At 52.7% G+C, this 18,845-nt stretch overlaps 2 protein-coding genes across 2 annotated transcripts in view; one reads left to right on the top strand and one right to left on the bottom strand.

The window, feature by feature from the left end:
- Positions 1-6,755, top strand: part of Psap (prosaposin) — a 34,018-nt gene extending 27,263 nt beyond the window's left edge. Inside the window, exons 8-14 of the mRNA XM_090346503.1 lie at positions 1,544-1,675; positions 2,997-3,092; positions 3,332-3,575; positions 3,650-3,807; positions 4,123-4,203; positions 4,448-4,555; positions 6,050-6,755. Coding sequence (XP_090202629.1) covers positions 1,544-1,675; positions 2,997-3,092; positions 3,332-3,575; positions 3,650-3,807; positions 4,123-4,203; positions 4,448-4,555; positions 6,050-6,085 — 855 coding nt within the window. The 3' untranslated portion in view covers positions 6,086-6,755. The remainder of the gene's footprint in view (positions 1-1,543; positions 1,676-2,996; positions 3,093-3,331; positions 3,576-3,649; positions 3,808-4,122; positions 4,204-4,447; positions 4,556-6,049) is intronic.
- The window catches only part of Cdh23 (cadherin related 23), a 305,993-nt gene continuing 293,222 nt past the window's right edge, over positions 6,075-18,845 (bottom strand). The window contains exons 51-67 of the mRNA XM_090346502.1: positions 16,592-16,769; positions 16,238-16,449; positions 14,201-14,392; positions 13,968-14,081; positions 13,447-13,576; positions 13,084-13,335; positions 12,846-13,007; positions 11,234-11,490; positions 10,826-10,923; positions 10,314-10,434; positions 10,156-10,235; positions 9,985-10,025; positions 9,846-9,906; positions 9,565-9,694; positions 9,291-9,413; positions 8,899-9,003; positions 6,075-7,931 (exon numbers count right to left, since the gene is read on the bottom strand). Of these exons, the coding sequence (XP_090202628.1) occupies positions 7,605-7,931; positions 8,899-9,003; positions 9,291-9,413; positions 9,565-9,694; positions 9,846-9,906; positions 9,985-10,025; positions 10,156-10,235; positions 10,314-10,434; positions 10,826-10,923; positions 11,234-11,490; positions 12,846-13,007; positions 13,084-13,335; positions 13,447-13,576; positions 13,968-14,081; positions 14,201-14,392; positions 16,238-16,449; positions 16,592-16,769 (2,583 nt within the window). The 3' untranslated portion in view covers positions 6,075-7,604. The remainder of the gene's footprint in view (positions 7,932-8,898; positions 9,004-9,290; positions 9,414-9,564; positions 9,695-9,845; positions 9,907-9,984; positions 10,026-10,155; positions 10,236-10,313; positions 10,435-10,825; positions 10,924-11,233; positions 11,491-12,845; positions 13,008-13,083; positions 13,336-13,446; positions 13,577-13,967; positions 14,082-14,200; positions 14,393-16,237; positions 16,450-16,591; positions 16,770-18,845) is intronic.

The following is an 18,845-nucleotide window of genomic DNA, read 5'->3' as shown; positions in this document are numbered from 1 at the left end:
AGTTACCTGCTTCTTTTTTTGTGGGGGAGGAGGTCTGGCGTGGTCAGCTCTGACAGATACAAGGAACGGTGTGAAAGGCAAGGGTTCCCTTGGCTCTAGGCATCCTTCCCTTGAGATCTAGCTTTTGAGGGATCAGGGGCCTATCTCACCTTCTGAGGGCTACAAAAAGAAGCCAACAGAATCTTGTACGCTGCTCACAAGGCAAGCCCATGTGTGGGTCACCAGTGAGAATGGGAAACCAGATGGAACCAAGGCAGCTCAGCCTCCTTCAGGGGAGGCCCTGCTGTCAGTATGACACCTTGTGTCTGTCATAATGTATGTGGGCAGTGCATGACTTCATTGCTGGTTTGTAACTCCATAAATGCTTCTGCTGCATGAGCAAACTGGTTGCAGACAGCCTGCAGATTGTGGCCGCTGATCCAGAGAATTGGAAACCGTCTCTTGATTGTAGCTTCAGCTGTCTGGGTGATGGCTCCTTTGGGATCTGGAACCACAGTGGTTGGCATTCTGTGGGGATCACACCTTAGTCCATACTGGCTGAGCCAGCAGAGTTCTCGAGCTTCTTTTGAGTTGACATCTATCTCTGGGTTGAGAGCTATAGATGTTTGAAGACATTTTGAGGTCTATGGGAGAGGACTTGAAATGTCTGAAATTTTACCTAGGCCACTTCAGGGAGTCAGAACAAAGCCTTCTGATTCCTGGGTATCTTTTCCCTAAAATTCTTGCTGTATCTTCAGCTTTATTCGAATTATTTTTCCATGGTTTAAAGTCTGTATGCCAAAGACAGGATGTCCCTTTCTCAGCACCCCAGTCTTAATTGACTAGAAGGCTAGAACAATCTCGCCTTCTTGGTGGTACAAGGCGGACACCACCATGGTCTAGCTTGGCTGCCTCCACAGGCCCGCCACAGTTCTGTTTGTGCTCTTTGCAAGCATGGTGGAAAGAGGCAGACTGCCAGGCCTGCATTCATACCATGCAGATGTCCCAACTTTCATCCTTTATGATGGGCTGCTGGACGGCAGATGGCATCAATCTGAAGACCTTGTGAATTGAAATGAGTCATGAGTTGGGGGTTGGGTTTTCATGTGTATAGTTGTGAACACTGAGTGTGGAGAGAAAAAAGGCATTTTCCCCATAATATATCATTTTAAATGGCTTTGCCATCGAAAAATTTAATATGGCTTTTATTTCTAATGCTTTGGGCTTTCTGGTTATGTACATTTTAGTTCCTCTTAAGAGTTTACTTTTACTGAGAATGAGCTGAGCGGCCTGGGTATCTGGGGAGTGGGTGGGAGGCATGTTAAAAGGTTCTGGGGGGACTCTGTTCTTGGCTACCTCCTCCAGAGGGAACTGGCACATGTGGTCTGCATTTGGACATGAGCCCATTTAAGTTGAATCCAGAGTCCCTGCCAGTGGGTGGGAGGAGATGGCCTTGAAACTGGTCTGGATGCGCTGTAACCTGACTTAGATGTTTGATGTCTAGCCAGGGGCCTGAGGCAGTGGGAGCAGATTGTGTCTGATGATGGTTCTGTGCTCTCCTCAGCAACCCAAGGAGATTTGTGTACTGGTTGGCTTCTGTGATGAGGTCAAGGCAGTGCCCATGCAGACTTTGATCCCTGCCAAAGTGGCTGCCGAGAATGTCCTTCCTGCCCTGGAATTGGTGGAGCCTGTTGAGGTACGTGTGCCACTGTGGGCTGGCTGGGACTGTGTGCCACTCCGCTTGCCGCTTTCTGTTGGACCACGTCCTGGCTCACACAGTTTGAGTTTGGGACTATTCTAGGTATAAAATGGATAACACCTGTAGTAATGCAGCCCCTCCCCAGCTGTTTTACAGTTATAAACCCTAGAACTGAGGGGAGGGAGCTCAGGGTTGTTTGTTCATATTTCAGTGCCCAGCTCCAACCTCACCTTTTCCCATCTGGAGTCCTTGGGGCTTCTCTAGCCACAGGACAGACCCAGGATGCTCTCCTCGGGGCAGGTGAAGTCTCACTGGGCCTGTGCCTTATTGTGCATATGGGGTTGTTTCCTCAGCATGCCTTTTGGTAAAGATCTACTCCATTGTGAATTGGACCTGTGTTCAGCACCTCTTCAGGCCAGGCACTGTCCTAGGGTTGTGGGGAGTAAATGCTGGCCTATGTTCATGGACTTCTCAGGATCCTGGCCACCTGACACTACACATGAAACACAGTGCTTCTTGTTCAAGAGTGTCTTTTATATCTGGCTACCAGTTGTCTCCCTGTTGCTTGCTCCTCTGTTTAGTATGTGTGGCCACAGGAAAGGTTGGGTGTCTGGAGTCAGGAAGCAGGGCCACCGCCCCCCAGGGGGTGCCACCCCGCTCATCCAGTTCATGGTTGTACTTCTTAGTCATGTGTGACTACATTAATTAAAGTTAAGCAGTATTAAAACTTGAGATCCTTGGTGACACAGCTTGCTGGGCTCATGGGGCTGGGCTTGTTGTGCTGGTTAGTGGAGGTAGAGAATGCTTGGCTTCTCCCAGGAAGTTTAATCTCAGCTGTTAATGAGACTTTGGAAAGTCAAGAGCAAACCCCTGACTTAAAACAAAGTAGATATGAAGCTGGAGATGTGCACACCAGCTTAGGAAGCTCCAAGCCCTGAGTTCAAACAAACAAAAAGAAATAGAAGTAAAAAATAGATACTGAATTTCCCATTCTGGTTCTGGTCCTGCTCCTCTGTCCATCTTCCCAGTTCCAACAATGAATGAAAAATGATGGAATGGGATCACATGGTCAGCCTTTGGTGGTAGGTGGGCCTGAGGTAGGAATTTCTCCCTGCCCTTTTTTTTTTTTTATTTGATGGGAGGGATAAGACATAGAAGTGGTGGTAATAGATGACTGGAAAAAAGGATGGACCCTCCACTGTGTTGTATGTTGGAAATCACACCCAGAGGAAGCTGTCATCGTGGTGAATTCAGTGGGCAGTGGCCCTTTAGCCTGCTAGGACACCAGTCCCAATATTAAAGCATCCCCCCCTTCTAGGAGAAGCTGATCCAGGCCCAGGCTGATGTTTTCTGCAAGGCTTGTGAACTGGTGGTAAAGCAGATGGACAAGCTGATTGAGAACAATACCACGGAGGTATGCCTGTCCTCCACCACCCCTCAGGTCCCAGTGGAAGCGGGAGGGCAGGGTGGCTCTTGCTGATTTTCTTTTTGGGTGGATTGGGGATGAAACCATGCGAGGCGGGTGCTCCACCTCGTAGCCACATCCCAGACTCCCTTAGTCTTCAGTGCTATGCCTAGAGTGAGGGGATCAGAATCTTTGCTCATCCCTGCCTATCTTCCCATCTTACATACTCCTTTCATCTTGTATTTCAGGAGGAAATCCTCAACAGTTTGAATGTTGTATGCTCCCTGCTGCCTGCTACTGTGTCCAATGTATGCCATGAGATAGTGGACACATATGGTCCTTCTGCCTTGTCAGCCCTTGAACATGAGATAAGCCCAGAGATGGTGTGCCACGAACTCCGCCTCTGTGCCTCAGACAAGGAGCAGATGGGGAAAATTGGTCGGCTTGGGCTGCACCAGCCGCCTGCACTGCCCAAACAGTCTGCACTGCCAGGTGAGCCTAGGGCATAGTAAGAGGCAGCCTTTTTGGGACCCTGCCAGCGCTGAGTCCCGGGCCCTCTTTTATAGCACGTGTGACTCCACTGAAGAAAGGTGGCTTCTGCGAGGTGTGCAAGAAGCTTGTCAGCTATTTGGAGCACAATCTGGAGAAAAACAGCACCAAGGAGGAGATCCTGGCTGCTCTGGAGAAGGGCTGCAGCTTCCTGCCTGACCCCTACAAGAACCAGGTATGCATTAGAGCTGCTGCACACTGCTGTACCCCAGTGGAACGTGGGCAGGACAGATGGCTGCTTTTGTCTCAGGTCTGGAGTCAAGTAGCTTTTGCCTAGAGGTGACTTAGCCCGCACAGAGCCATGGAAGGAAAAGAACCTGGACTAGTAGGGCCATGTGGGTGGGAGGATATTTGGGAGTAGAGCCCAGGGCTCCCTGGTTGGGAACAGCAGAGTCCGTGGTAGAGGAGTGTGCCAGGCACCTGCTGGCTCTGTGTGGCTGCGCACATGTCCTGACCCATATCCCGACTGATGTCCCATGTTCACTCACAGTGTGACGAGTTCGTGACTGAGTATGAGCCTGTGCTGGTGGAGATCCTCGTGGAAGTCATGGATCCTTCCTTCGTGTGCACGGTAAGGCCTGGTTCCTGCAGGCGCTCTTACCTGGTGGTGGTGGGGTCTGTGTGGACTGGGAGGGTCTCTGACAGTGGCAGAGTTGGGATGGAGAAGCAGGCCTGAGTGCCATGGTTCTCTCTAACCTTGGTGGTCAGAGAACTGATGCCATCTGCTTCTGGAAGCCCTCACTCTATCCTGACAGGGACTGGTTGAGCAGCTCTACTTCTGACTCCTTCATTTATCTTTATTCTTTTCCACACAGAAAATCGGAGCCTGCCCCTCTGCCCTTAAGCTTCTCTTGGGAACTGAGAAATGTGTCTGGGGCCCTGGCTACTGGTGCCAGAACATGGAGACGGCGGCCCAGTGCAATGTGAGTAACTGCACACAGACTGCAGCCCAACCTCAGCGGGGTTTGCTCGGGCCCTGTCTTATAGAGACCTCAGTGGGCAGCTCTTTGCCTGCTCATGTGGGAGAAGCAGGTGTGACCTCGGGTTTGCCCAGTTAATGTAGAGCTTTGCTTTGTATGTGTGCGTGCATGCATACCAGATCCAAGCTTTGCCCCTGGGCATACCATCTCTGAGCCTTTTGTGCTTATGGCTAGCACTCTACTACCGCTGCAGTTCCATTTCTGGTTTTTTGTTAGTTAGCTGGAGATAAATGTCTCACAGGCTGGCTTTAAACTGAAGTCCTGAGATTTTCAGCCTCCTGAGTAGGTGGAGCTACAGGTATGAGCCACCAGCCTGATCTTGTGTGGTTTTTGTCAGTCATAGAGCTTGAACTCTGGGCCTGGGTGTTGTTCCTGAGCTGCTTCAGCTCAAGGCTGCTCCCCTGAGCCTCAGCACCAAGCAAAAGGGGATGAAGAGGTTTTTTTTTTTTTGCAGTCCTGGGGCTTGGACTCAGGGCCTGAGCACTGTTCTTGGGCTTTCTCAAGGCTAGTGCTGTACCACTTGAACCACAGCACCATTTCTGTGTATGTGGTATCGAGGAATCAAACTGGGTCTTTGTGCATGCTAGGCAAACACTCTACCACTAGGCCCTGCTCTCAGCCACTGAAGGAGCTTCTTTAGTGTGAAGCTTTTCAGCTTTTGCTTATCCTGTATGACTGAGGCGTGGATAAGGCCTGTGGGACTTACTGCCCAGACCTTGGAAATTTCTTGTGCCATAGCAACAGGTTTGCCCATAGCCTTGAAACTGCTGTTCCAGGAGGGGCCATGGCACTGTCCTAGATGGCAGCTGCCAATTGGACAGCCATGCTGCTTCCCTGGATGGGGATGTGGGGCCTGACCTCATTGCTCAGTGTTCCTTTGTGCAGTTTTTTTCCTCCCTGGGGTTTTTGTGGCCATGTTAGATATTGAGGAGTCATTGTGGGCCACACTTCAGGGAGGGGCAGGGGTCCCTGCTTGGCCTGGCTCCTTCTGCTACCCAGGCTCTAACCTGACGCATTACCTCCACCCTGCAGTACACTGGTTTCTGCTGCTGAACAAATGTGCCAGTGGGCCCTTCTGCAGGCCCACACTCTAGCCAGCACATGGGCCCCGAACCCTGCTGTAGTGTTCGTCTGCCCAAGTTTAAAGGCTGTTACCTGGACGTAAGCGTCCTCAAAGATATAATGGCTACAGGCTTTTTTTGGTGCTATTGGAGAGAGAGATCCCAGGACCCCCGGGCATGCTCAGCAAGTAGTCTAGCTACACTTGAGCTAGGCCTGCTCCCAAGTGCTGGGACTATATAGTATGCGCCTCTATGCCCTACTCCTAAGCGATATTGTCTTGGGTACTCAGAAGATGCTAGGTTCCACTTTTAGGTGTTAATTGGTGAGGAATGGAGCATGTATGAGGACTTAAAACCGTTTTCTCTCTCCTCTCAGGCTGTGGACCATTGCAAACGCCACGTGTGGAACTAAGATTTTCCATCTCACAGAAACTGTAACCATGTCTACTTGTGTGTGTGTGTATGGGGTGGTGAACGCACAGATAACTATTTGACTTTGTTCCAAAAAAAAAAAAAAAGCCCTACCCCATCTTGTAGCATTGCTGTCACGTGGGAAGTGCCGGCTGCCCCCCGACAGCGGCTTCAGTGTCCCTATCCGCCAGGAGGATGAGGTCCTGGGTCCTCACGTCTCTAGCTGCCCTTGCATGTACTTGCTGGGAGGCGGGCTGGGCCTTTCCAGTGCTGGTGAGAGCCGCAGAGCAGGCGGTGTGTGTTTTGGCCGCACTCTGGAGCCTGCTTTTTGCCTTCTTCTGTCATGCTTTGTTTGGGGTTCTGTGGGAAGTGCACCTGAATGTAACTGGCTCTCTCGTGGGAGGCCGGTCCCTGGTGGCTGTTGCCAGCGCGCCTCTTAGGATGCTGGCCCACTTCTGGGTTTTTTTTGGCCCTTTTCAACCCAGTGTGGCCAACAGGCAGAGGGTTACTGCAGGGTGTGCGGAGTGGTACCGTCTGAGGCTTTTTGCCTGCCAGGCGACTGCAAGCTGAGCCACAAAGATGGCCATTTGCTGTTAAGTAGACTTAGTGATTTTCATTTGTCTTGCACTACTAAAGTTTCTGTGATTTAACAATAAAGTTCTGTTAACAGATTTGGGTCTTTGATTGCTGACTGAGGTCACAGAAACCCCTCTTGGCCAAAAGCACAAAGTCTAGTGAGTAAAAAGGCCGCCTGTACCCCAGAAAAGGGAAGACCTGCCTATCCTCACCATTTTATGTTCTCCATAACCCCAGTACATACATGGTACTTCTCCAGAGCCGGTGTATTGCCAGTTCCTTATGAGTTCTTTTTTAAACAGACCATTCCAGAGACTTCCAGTGAGAACCAGTTAAACAAAACCAGGGCAGACAGTGAGGGAATAACTTAATTTGGAAAAGGAGCACACATGAACACTCTACATTCAAAACTGGGAAGTTTCCATCCGTCATGTATCTCAGCTGGGCACATGTGGGGAAGCCAGTGAAATGGGATATTGACATTGACCTTGTTTGTGGAGAGCGGGGGGGGGGGGCATTCACGGCCTCCACCTGGGTGTTCAGACAAGTGACAGCACAGAGTCTCAAAGTCACTGGCTGGCCGTCAGGAGTGCTAGCCTGGGCCTGGCTTTTGGTGACCGGGACTTGCCTAGGGTAGGGTGCAGTGTGAGGAGGAACAGGCCTGCTTGCCCTCTCTAGCCCAGCCCAGCAGCTGGTCCTCAGGCTCCTGAGCCCCAGTAACCCTCCTTACCTCATCCTTGGATGCTTAGTATTTTGTTGGGTTTTCTTAAAAAAATAACAAATCTTAGGAAGGTAGAGGTCAGATGCTGAATGAGCGTCTGGCAAAAGTAGAATCTCAGCAGCTGTACAGGTTGCCAGGGCCAACTCAAGGTGGTCCATGCAGAGCTGGCTTGTCCTTGCTCCCGCCCCGGGGTCGCTCCACCTGCCCATGAGGCAGCCGTTGGTCACAGCTCTGTGATCTCCAGGGGGCTTTCCATGATCACGTCTCGGAGCTTGTGCAGAGGGGTGGATTTGGCGGACTCTGTGCGGGCATTGCGCTCAAAGGCAGTGGCCTCGGCGGCCGTCAGCGTCTCCAGTGAGCGACCCAGGCCCTTCTGGTCATCCTCAGGTAGGCTGTTGAGGTCCGTAGCCAGTAGTGTGCCAGTGCTGCCGTGTACCACGTGAATCCCGTCTGGCCCCTTGAGCTCCATGGGTGGCTTGTGGCGGAAGCGCAGGCTGCCCTGGCCTGGGCTGCGGTCTCCAGGTTCCTCTTCCAGGTCAGTGTGAATCAGCTGCAAGAGGCCAGGAACCCCTGTGGTGCAGGATACCCCTTCCTCCCCCCACCCAGCTTAGGGCCATGCCCCAAGTGTGAGTAGATGGATGGTCTAAGAGCTCCGCCAGTGAGCTTCCCATTCTCTCCTTAGCACACAAGGAGTCTGCCCGCACAGGCTGCATTAGCCTGTTAAGGTGCTGCTTGGAGAGGGGTGTGAAGGCGACCACGGACACTTAAGGTGATACTGTGCCCTCAGGAACATGCACATCCTATGACCAAGTTGACTCAAAGTGATTGTTTTTGGGTGTAAGCCCATGCCCTGGCTCTATGAGTAATCCTTAGTTCCTGCCAGGAAGAGATAAAAAAGGGTGTGGATATGACTCAGATGATACTTGTGCCCTATGTTGGGCAGTGCCAGTTGGTATTGTGTACCCAGAGGAAATCAAGTTCGTTTTTTTAAAATCAGTTGTGGGATCTGAAACAGGGCCTGGGCTCTTTTCTGCTCAAGGCTAATGCTCTAGCATTTTGAGCTATGGCACCACTTCTGGTTTTCTAGTGGTTAATTGGAGTCTCATAGGACTTTCTAGCCTGGCTGGCTTTGAAAAACTGTGATCCTCAGATCTCAGCTTCCTGAGTAGCTAGGATTAAAGGTGCGAGCCACCAGCACCCAGCTTTTTAAGTCTGTGTAAATGTTGACACCTGCCTTGGGTATACAAGTAGGCCTGGTTGATCCTTCACTTCCTTGAAAACGAACCATTCCTCAAAGATAGCTTGGAGTTCCTGGACTCTGAGGATTCCCTGGGGAAGACCCCTTAGGCCAGAAGCCAGAACCTTTTGGCTTCCTAGATCCTCCCCCTACTGATGGCTTTGGCCCTGACTGCTGAGCTCCAGAGATAAAGAAGGGTGGTAGAGCCACGTAGAGCAACAGCACCCCCAGGATTGGGGCACGGCACACAGTTCCCGCCCATCCCCGGCTACCTCGCTACCTCGGAGATGGAAGAGTGGCAGGAGGAGGCTTTTTGCACCATCCGCTGTGCAAAGAGCTTTTTGAGCCGCAGGTAATCCTCCAGGACCACCTTCAGCAGCGATCCCTGGAGGAGGGAGAGGGTTAACCCCCACCGAGGCTGCCCAGGGCCCACCCTCACTGTGGGAATCAGCTGCACCCTGTCTAGTTCTAAGGCTAAGCCTGGGAGCCAGGCCTGTTGACTGGCCATCCAGAACCCATACTCATGCCTGAACCAACTCCAGTCCACTGCAGGTTAAACTCATTCACCCTGGCACTCCCCCCCCCCCCATGGAGGGCAGATCTAACAACCTGGATCTGCAAGTGGGATCGAGGTTCCTCCAGGGTCTGTGTGCAGGAGCCTATGGGAAATACCTTGATGGGTCCCTCGCGAATGATCTGGCCCAGCTTGGCAATGTTGTCGTACTCTTGGATGGCTGCCCGCAGGTATCTGTCGTCATCAGGCTTGACGGCTGCAGGCTCACGCCCAAAAGTTCCCTGGGGAGAGAAGGAGTGTTGACTGGAACAGTGGCAGACATTATGTATATAACACAGGGTAGGGGACAACAATCGTTCCAAGAACCTAACTCGTTGGCCAGAGGGGAGCCTGCGCCTCTGTCCCTGAGTCCACCCACTGCCCTGGGCTCACATGGGTGCGGGTGGGGCTGTTCCACAAGTCTGCGATCTCACTCAGGTTCTCTGGCAGGTCGTCCTCATGTTCAGCCTGGGCGGCCAGCTCCAGGTTCCGGCAGAAGGGGTCTAACCACACAGGGTTGGCTCTGCAGTTGGTAAGTGGGAACAGGTTGGAGAACCCAATTCAGCAATGCAGATTCCAAGGGTGAGAGGGGTTGGACAGCCCACCAGGGGGCGCTCACACCCTAGGCTGCCAGGAGTTCTCTCCTAGTTGGGTCCTGGCAGGACCCCACTCACCCATCAAAGGAGTACTTATTGGTGTTGGGCATGTCCATAATGTCAATGAAGCCACGGTTCCCTGCAGGGAGAGTGTAAAGGTGGGGTGGGAGGAGCTCCTGCCCTCTCTTGGCCTGGTCTATCCTAGCCCCCCACTCACCTGCAGAGCCAGCCACAATGGCCTTGAGCTTCCTCTTGTGTCTGCAGAGAAACAAGATCTCTGAGTGAGGCTGGGCTTGAATCAGGCCTGTAGCCCTAGAATCTCCCCTTCCCCCAGGCCTCCAGGAGCAGGGTGATCAGCCAAGCCTCGCGCACGAGCGGGCATACTCACACGGTCCTGTAGTACCAGTTCATGAGGATGAAGAGCATAGCCGCCAGGAAGAGGAGGATGGCCAGGACGATGATTGCCATCTGCGGGGAAAGAGCAGATGAGCTCTGAGGCAAAGCCTGCCCGGGCTCTGGGGAGAGGTGGGGGGGCACTGCTGGTACCTGCAGGGCAGACATGTCATCCGGAAGCCGGACTGAGATGGCGGGCTGCACATCCAGGACGTTGTAGTTCCGGAAAAGGTTCCTCAGCTGTTCCTTGTTCTCATCGATCATCTGGATCACTCTGGATGAGGGGCCGGGGGCTCGGCTCTGGCGCAGCCACAGCTGTCCCCAAACGCTACCTCCAACACAGCCTGCTGTGTTCTAGTCTCTAGCCCCGAGGTTTACTGTGTGTCCTGAGGCCTTGTGAGAGGAAAGCCTGCCTGGCTAGGAGAGCTTGGCACTCCACCTGGTCCCCAGGCCTGCACGAGGGGCCTGTGCTGCCCTCACAACAGGTGGCAGATATCATTTTGTAGACCAGATAGGCTCAGAGAGCTCAAACCTGGCCCCCATGCCGTGTTCTCTCCTCCAGCCCTGTCTGCCTCTTAGGGAGGCTATACAGTGGGCCAGATGTTACTGCTTATGTCAGGGCAGGTGGGGAGGGAGACGAGATGGGGCAGGGAGCCAGCACCTACCGGTCCACGTCCAGAATGCGGTTGGTGTCTCGGTTCACCACATGGATGAGCAGCTCTGTCTGGGCAAAGTTTACCCGGCCCTTCTGGTCCACGTGGAACTAGATGAGAGGAGGCTCTGTGGGTGTGGTCACTACAGCAGGGCTGGGGAGGGGAGGAGCAACCTCTTCTAGGAGCCCTCTGCCCTACTCTGCATGGTGCCAATCACATCGCCCACCAGGGCACATGTGGCCACTATTAGTTCCATTTTATTGAGGGGAGAACGGAGGTCCAGAGATTTGGGGTAACTTATTTCAAGGCCATGCTGCTAGGAAATGGCCCAGAAGGCACATAGTCCCTTTTCAAGTACCTGTTCCTTTGGGCTTCCTGTCGACTCCCTCTGTCCCTAGCCCAAGGCGGGTCCCCAAGCACCTGCACATCATCCGTGTTGACGATGGCTCCTGTGATATTGGAGAGCAGGCGGATGAACTCCTCCTCGAAGCCCCGCACATGGTCAGGGATTTCATTGATGACGATCTTGACGCGCTGGTCGTCCCTCAGGATGTAGATGCCAATGATGGCTGTATCATTATGGCCTGCCAGGTCTCGGGCCACAATGTCCACCACAAAGTAGCCTGGGCTGTAGGCCATGAAGAGGTCAAAGGTGCGCAAGATCCCGTCCACACTCCCTGTGGGAAAAGCATGAGGTTGAGGCCCAACTCAAACCACTTGGCATGGGAGGGGCTAAGGCCTGGGGCCTGCAGCACAGATACCCTACAGGGAGCAAAGGTAAGAGTTGGGGGGATCTGTCCATCTGAAGGGACAGCCAGGCAGATCTTGGCTGCTAACTTGTCACTCTGCCACCAGTTGCTTTTCCTAGAGAAGCTGGGTTTGTCTATGCTTAAATGAATCCCTTTAAAAGAAAACAAAACAAAACCCAAGCTGGGTGAGGTGACTCATGCCTGTAATCCTAGCTACTCAGGAGGCCAAGATCCGAGGATTATGGTTCGAAGCCAGCCCGGGCACCAAGGTCTGGGAGACTGTTATCTCTAAAGGGAAGTGGTGCTGTGACTCCAGGGGTAGCGTGGTAGCCTTGAGCTGAAGAGCTCTGGGAGCCCAGAGTTCAAGTCCCAGGGCGTGGTGTGGGGGAGGGAGGAACTACTGCCAAGTCTGTACACAATCTGCATCTGCTTATTAAACAAAGCTGTGGGTGAACTAGCACAACTGTGACGGCCTATGCTGGGTACTATGGCCATTTCTGAGCCCCCCTTAGTGCCTCTGTCATATACTAGATGCAAGTAGTTAAGACTTCCACAAATGTAGTAGAGATGACTGGAGGTGCGCTGCAGGCAGCTCTAAAAAGACAACAGACCTGGGCTGGGAGTGTAGCCTCATGGTAGAGTGCATGCTCGCCTAGCATGCACAAAGCCCTGGGTTCCATTTGTCTGTACTCCATACTCAGAAAAAGCCAGAAGTGGTGCTGTGTGGCTCAAGAGGCAGGATGCTGGACTTGAGCAAAATGTGTCCAAGGACAGTGCCCAGGCCCTAAGAACAAGCCCCTGGCGAGGCAAAAAAAAAAGAAAAAAAAAAAGACAATAGACTGGATTCAAAATTCACTGCTTTCAGCTATGGGTAACTTTAGCCTATGATCCTTGGTTTATTGGACTGAGTGGTGTAAGGCAGATTGGAGGATGCAGCACATGGACTAGACCTTGAAGGATAGAGAGGGTATATGAAGATAGACATGGGGGTCTGTGAAGGGAGGGCTCAGAGGCCCAGGGGTGAGTGGGAGACATCTGGCTGAACAAATGGGAGGCTGTTCAGACTGGCGACATGGAGCCTTTAAGAGAAGCCGGGGAAAGCCCACTCATGACTTACAAAAAAGGCTGGACTGGAGGCACGCTTTAGGCAGTAGAGCACTAGCTGTGAGCTACAACAGCTGAGAACTAAATAACAGGTGGGTAGTCGTAGAGTGTGGGGGATGGAAGACAGATAATGGGCGCGCAGAGGGCTCACGCCAGCCCCAGGACTCCCAGCTTCCTACCCATGGTGAAGACTTGGCCCACGTCCTCAGAATCATTGGCGAGGGCCCGGAAGTAGTGGATGGCCAGAATGCCGTAGAAGACCAGGCTGTTGTTGCCGATGTCGGCGTCTAGGGCTAGCACCTGGATCAGCTCTGAGCCCACCTTGGCGTCGGTGGCCACCCCTGTGGGAGGAAGGGAGGTGCTGTGGAGTGGACAGGGAGGGCTGGCCACTCCCCAAGCCCAGACCCTGGCCCGCACCTGCGGTGTACTCGGCCTTGGTAAAGCGTGGCGGCTGGTCGTTGATATCCTCCAGCACCACACGCACCTCCTGCAGGCTGAGGTCGGCCACCAGGTCAAGGGCTGCCGAAGGGCGGCGGGGTGGTGTCCAGCTGCGGTTGCTGGAGGCCTTGACGATGAAGGAGAACACCGCTTCCCGCTCGCGGTCCAGGTCCCGCAGGACCAGGAGGCGCCCGTCAGGCTGCAGACGGAAGTTCTTCTCCTCATTCCCGGCTGTGGGGGGGCGGGGCACAGGGTGAGGGGCAGGGCAGGAGGGGCACACGGTGCGGGGGGGTCCTCCAGCCCCCCCAGCGGGGAAGGAGAGCTGGCTGTGTCAGGCCCCACCTGCTATGAAGTAGTACACAATAGCGTTGGAGCCCTCGTCTGCATCCACGGCCCCTGTCACGTTGCCCACGAGGGTGCCACGGGGTGAGTGCTCAGGGACGGTCAGCAGCTGGTACTGGGGGCTGCCTTTCTGCAGGGGGAGCAGATTGTGACAGGAGGACAAGAGGACCCCCACGGATGACTTTGTGGGTGCAGAGGATTTTTCTGCCAAGGCCTCACTGGGCAACTCTGTGTGTGTGTGTGTGTGTGATCACGCACACGTGCATGTGGGTGCCAATACTAAGGCTTGAACTCACAGCCTGGGTGCTGTCTCTTAGCTTTTTTGTTCAGGTTCCATTTCTAGCTTTTTGGTGGTGAAACTGAAGAGTCTCACAGACTTTCCTGCCTGGGCTGGCTTCGAATTGTGATCCTCAGATCTCAGCCTTCCGAGTAGCTAGGATTACAGGTGTGAGCCACTGGCACCTGCTTCTGACAGATATTTTCCCCCACAGGGCACCAGTTCAGGGGATGGGGGAGCTCACCGGAGGCCTCACAAAGAGGGGCTCGTTGTCATCAATGTCCTCCAGAGCCACCTGCAGGGGCTGCATGGTCTCATATGGCACTGGCTGGCCTAGGTCACTGGCCACCAAGATGAGCTGGAGGCAGAGGAGGGGTCAGTGGAAAAGCTGGCGAGGTATTTAGGACCCCAGACAGGGTCCCCCAGCGGTGGTCCTGGAGCAAAGTCCACCAGCCCGCCAGGCGCCCTGGCTCTTACACTGTACACTGCCTGCTTCTCGCGGTCCAGGCGCTGCGCGGTCTGGATGAGGCCGCTGACCGCATCGATGGTGAAGTACTCCCAGTCCCGGTTGCCGGCTGTCTTCAGGAAGCTGTAGCGCACTGCTCCGTTCAGGCCCTCGTCCTTGTCGGTGGCGAAGACCTCATACACATTGGAATGCAGCGGGATCTCCTGGGGGGGCGCAGAGAAGAGACATCCAGGCCTGTGAGGGAATCCAGAGCTCTTGCCTCCCTCTTGCCATAATGGGACATTGTCCCCTTCCGGCTCCTTAGGGCCTGCCTGCCTGTGTGGCTGAACCCTCTGCATGCCTGATGCTTTCTCCCCATCTCTCCAAGCAAAGCAATAGAGCTCCCATCATCCCTCAGGGCTCCTGGGGATGGAGGAGGGCTTAGGGAGGCTCCCAACTCTCCCTCCTGGCTTGTTCCCCTGTCTGTCTTGTTCTCTCTGCTATTACTACTCGATCCTACCAACTCTGGTAATGTCTACACAGCACTGTGGGGTACCTGAAGATGGGGACACAGGCAGAGTCCTGGGTCCATCTGGCGCTAGTCGGCCGTCTGGCTCTAGTTAGCAATTCACTGTGGAACCTGGACATGCGCACTTGACATGCCCACCTCCCACCTCCTTCTGACTGAAGTCTGAGACACCAAAACCCAAAGGAGATGAGACACTCGCCCATGCCAACGCTGACTAGGACAAGATAACGCCGGCATGTTTCTTCCCTTCTGCTAGAAAAATTCCTGGCTCAGCATGGCTCTTGTTCATCTCATCAATCATGACACTTAAAAGCACCAGAGAGCAGGGATATCCAATTAATAAAAAGTGAGATGACAAATAGATAATTACTTTGAAAATGCGGGCTGTTCTGGAGACATGAATCTTCCTGGATATGGAGCCCTTGAAGGGAAAACTTAGTAAAGGAGGCCTTTGGTGTGGAAAAGAACTAGATGATTATTAATTTATACTGTCCCCTTCCACGGAGAAGATCTGAAGCAGCTGACAAGCATTATAAATTACAATAAGATGGAACACGAGAGTTAAGGTAAAGGATAGGAGGTGGGTGGCAGGCCGAGGGGAGCTGGAGGCAGAGCACACATGCTGTATTCTGCAGGGCTGGTCAAGGAGGCTGAGCGCCCACTTCCAGAGCAGGCAGATGATGAGACTCTAATCACTGATTAGCCACCAAAAAAGCCAGAAGTAGAGCTGTGGCTCAAATTGTAGAGCACTAGCCTTGAGTGAAGATCAGGGACAATGCCAAGGCCTTGAGTTCAAGCCACAAAACTGGTATGCATGCATGTATGCATATACATAGACACAAATATTACAGTCCAGTCATGGGAGAACTTTCTTCAGATTGGAGACAGACAACAGGGTTTTAGTTAGCACTGATATTTTGAAAAGGGGAGATGAAGTTTGCAGAGAGGCAAAGAACAAGTCAGGTATCCACCGGCATCACCAAGGAGTATTTGTAGCCTGGGGGCTTAGGGGAAAGAGGTGAAGAGGAGAGGAGGGGTACTTCCTCTGTCTTTAAAAGGCCATTCAAACGAAGGAAGTTAAGACTTGGAGGGATTCCAGAGCCTCAGCCTCCTCCCCTGCTGTCTGGAACTTGTCCCCAGCGCTGGGTTGCCTGCATTTCAGCATCAGCAGAACACCAGACAGGCCGGAAGGGCCTTGAGTTATTTTGAGATAAGTGTGGAGGAAGTGGGTGAGGGGAGACGGGCCTTTGGTAGACACCTAGGAGCAAGAGATGAGGCATTTATTAATGATTACTAGTTCCCTGTGCAGCTGAGAAGACACTGAGGGAAGTCACTTGTTGAAGATCATCACAGGATGACACTTAAACTCAAGAGCTAACACCATTGTTTGGTTCTGCTCTGTGTGGTCGTGGGCAAGACTGTTCGCATACCTGGCCTCAGTATCCCCTCCTGACCAAGGGACCCCTCCCGGCCTCTCTCCTGGGCCATGATTGCAGAAGCGGGTTGGTCATGGAGAGTGCAGGCTGGTGGGCAGAAGTACCTCTCGGATGTGCAGGGTCGTCCCGTTGGGTGGCCGCACGAAGACTGGACGGTTGTCGTTGACATCGATCACCTCCACCAGGAGCATGGTGGTGCCCCAGAGTGGGGGCTGCCCGCCGTCCGTGGCTACCACTGTCAGGTTGAACCTCTCATAGGACTGCAGAGGCCGTTGTGTGCTCACAAGACCCGAGTCCACGTCCACGTGGAAGGCCTCTGGCAGGGGTAGAGGAGGGCAGGAGATCAGACTCTGGCTGAGCCATCCTTTCTGTCTGTCCCCCTTCCCTTCCTCTTCCTCCTGGCCTGAGGAGGCTGCAGGAGTGGCAACCTGACACCGCAAGTCATGGTGGCTACGTACCCATGCCGGGACCCTCGAGGGAGTAGGTGAGCTGACCATTGGAGCCCTCATCCTGGTCAGTGGCCATCATGGTGATGACAGAGGTGCCTGCTGGCTCGTTCTCGTACACACTCGTACTGAACTGGGGCTTGGGGAACTGCGGTCGGCAGTCATTGACATCCAGCACTTGGATCACCACCTGGGGGCGCGTTGTTGAGGTGAAGTCAGGGCCATAATGGAGGCTGGTCCAGGACCAGCCTGGGAAGGAGATACTGATTCTCAACACACTGCAGTCTGCACTTGGGGAACTTAACTGAATCTCTGAGCCTGCAGTTTCTGTTACTGTGAAATAGCTTCTCTCAGAGTCCCTGTGAGACTGGCACACGACACCACCTGCCAGATCTGACTAGTGCAACTCAAGCAAACACCGGTGAGGAGTTGCAGAACTAGCAACAGGAGCCCCAGCTCCTCCCGTCCTGGGTTCCATCCACAGGGGCTCTGGAAGTCTGGCTCTATTTTCCAGGACTTTATGCTGGACAGCTGGGGTTCTTCCTGGGACCTCTCTTTATTAGTATTTTTTGAGATAGGGTCTTGCTCTGTAGCCCAGGTCTGCCTTGAACTCACCTCCTCCTGCCTCCACACTTCCAAGTGCTAATGACAAATTTGAGCTGCCACACCCAGCCCCAGGGATGCTGTTGATAGGATCTGTGCTGGGGCCAGAGACCAGGCTTCCCATACTGACTGCAAGATACAGCAGAACTCAAAGCCTCCCTTCCCAAGCTGCCAAGGCTATGCCCGAGGGTAAAGAGCCCTGCACAGCAGTTGTTCTGAAGATTCCCTTTGGGACACAAGGCAGGCTCAGGCCAACTCATCTCCCTATTTCCCAGGGCTACATCTATACCATCCTCTGCAGATGGATAACTGTGGCCAAAGAGGCCTACCAACAAATGTACAGAGCTCAGTTCCAGGACCTTAGCCTTCCACCCCACAGACCATGCTTTCCCCAACACAGTGCATGCAAGGTATTGTGTGTGTGAATGCACCCAGAAATGTCTCTCCCTCAACAAGAGAATGCGGAAGTCAGCTGCTGGTGGCACAAGCCTATATTGAGAGGGGGAGACAAGAGGATCAGGAGTACAGGTCAGCCTGGCAAAGTCAAGGAGACCTTGTCTCAAAAACAAGTTTGGGAGGCAAAGAACAAAGAGAGATAGCCTCAGAACAACACCAGAGCCAAGATGGGAAGGATGCTGCAAATTGGATCACTCAGGGACAAAAGATTAAAAAAAAGTAGTAAAATGTTGAAAACTAATTATACAACTTGTAGGTGGAGGATGGGAGGAAAAAACTGGGAGACAGTGAGGGGAGGGGGTCACATTGTCCCAAAAGAAGTGTATTCTTTTTTTTTTTTTTTGGCCAATTGTGGGCCTTGAACTCAGGGCCTGAGCACTGTTCTTGGAATTTTTCTCAAGGCCAAAGCTTGAGCCACAGCATTACTTCCAGCTTTTTTCAGACGAGATCGGGCGCGTTCAGGGTGGTATGGCCGTAGACTTCCAGCTTTTTTCTATGTATGTGGTACCAAAGAATTGAAACCAGGCCTTTGTGCATGCTAGGCAAGCACTCTACTACTAGGCCAAACTCCTGGCCCAAGAAGTGTATTCTTGAGGGAAATTGGGAGAAAAACATGAGAAGGGGTATCAAATGTTCAAGAAGTAATGTATCTACTGCCTGATGAATGTAACTGTAACCCCAAAGAAGTATTTTCTTTATCTGACTTACATAACTGTAACCACTCTGTACATTACCTTTATAATTTTTTTTTTGCTGGTCCTGGGGCTTAAACCCAGGGCCTGGGCTCTGTCTGTGAGCCTCCCTGTGCTCAAGGATAGCATTCTACCACTTGAGCCACAGAGCTATTTCTGGCTTTTTCAGTTTATGTGGTACTGAGGAATTGAACCGAAGGCTTCATGCATGGTAGGCAAGCACTCTACCCCTAAGCCACATTCTCAGCCTTAAAAAGTTAATTTTTTACCGGGGTGGGAGGAGGGAAATGGGGATCAAAACATGAGAAAGGGTATCAATGTTTATAAAGTAATGCACCTTCTATCTGGTGAATATAATGTGACCCTTCTATTAATTACAGTAAAAAGTTAAATTTTTAAAGAGTCAAAAACAAGCTTGGCATAATAGCACAAGTCTGAAATCTATGCATTTGAAGCAGGAGGATGGCAAGTTGAACTGGGCTACATAAGATTTTGTCTCAAAAAAAAAGGGGAGA

This window comes from Megascapheus bottae, chromosome 15, assembly GCF_031878675.1.
Source record: "Megascapheus bottae isolate mThoBot1 chromosome 15, mThoBot2.hap1, whole genome shotgun sequence".
In the NCBI taxonomy this organism is placed as follows: Eukaryota; Metazoa; Chordata; class Mammalia; order Rodentia; family Geomyidae; genus Megascapheus; species Megascapheus bottae.
Note: the sequence above shows the minus strand (reverse complement) of the source record. Positions and strands in the feature narration are given on the sequence as shown.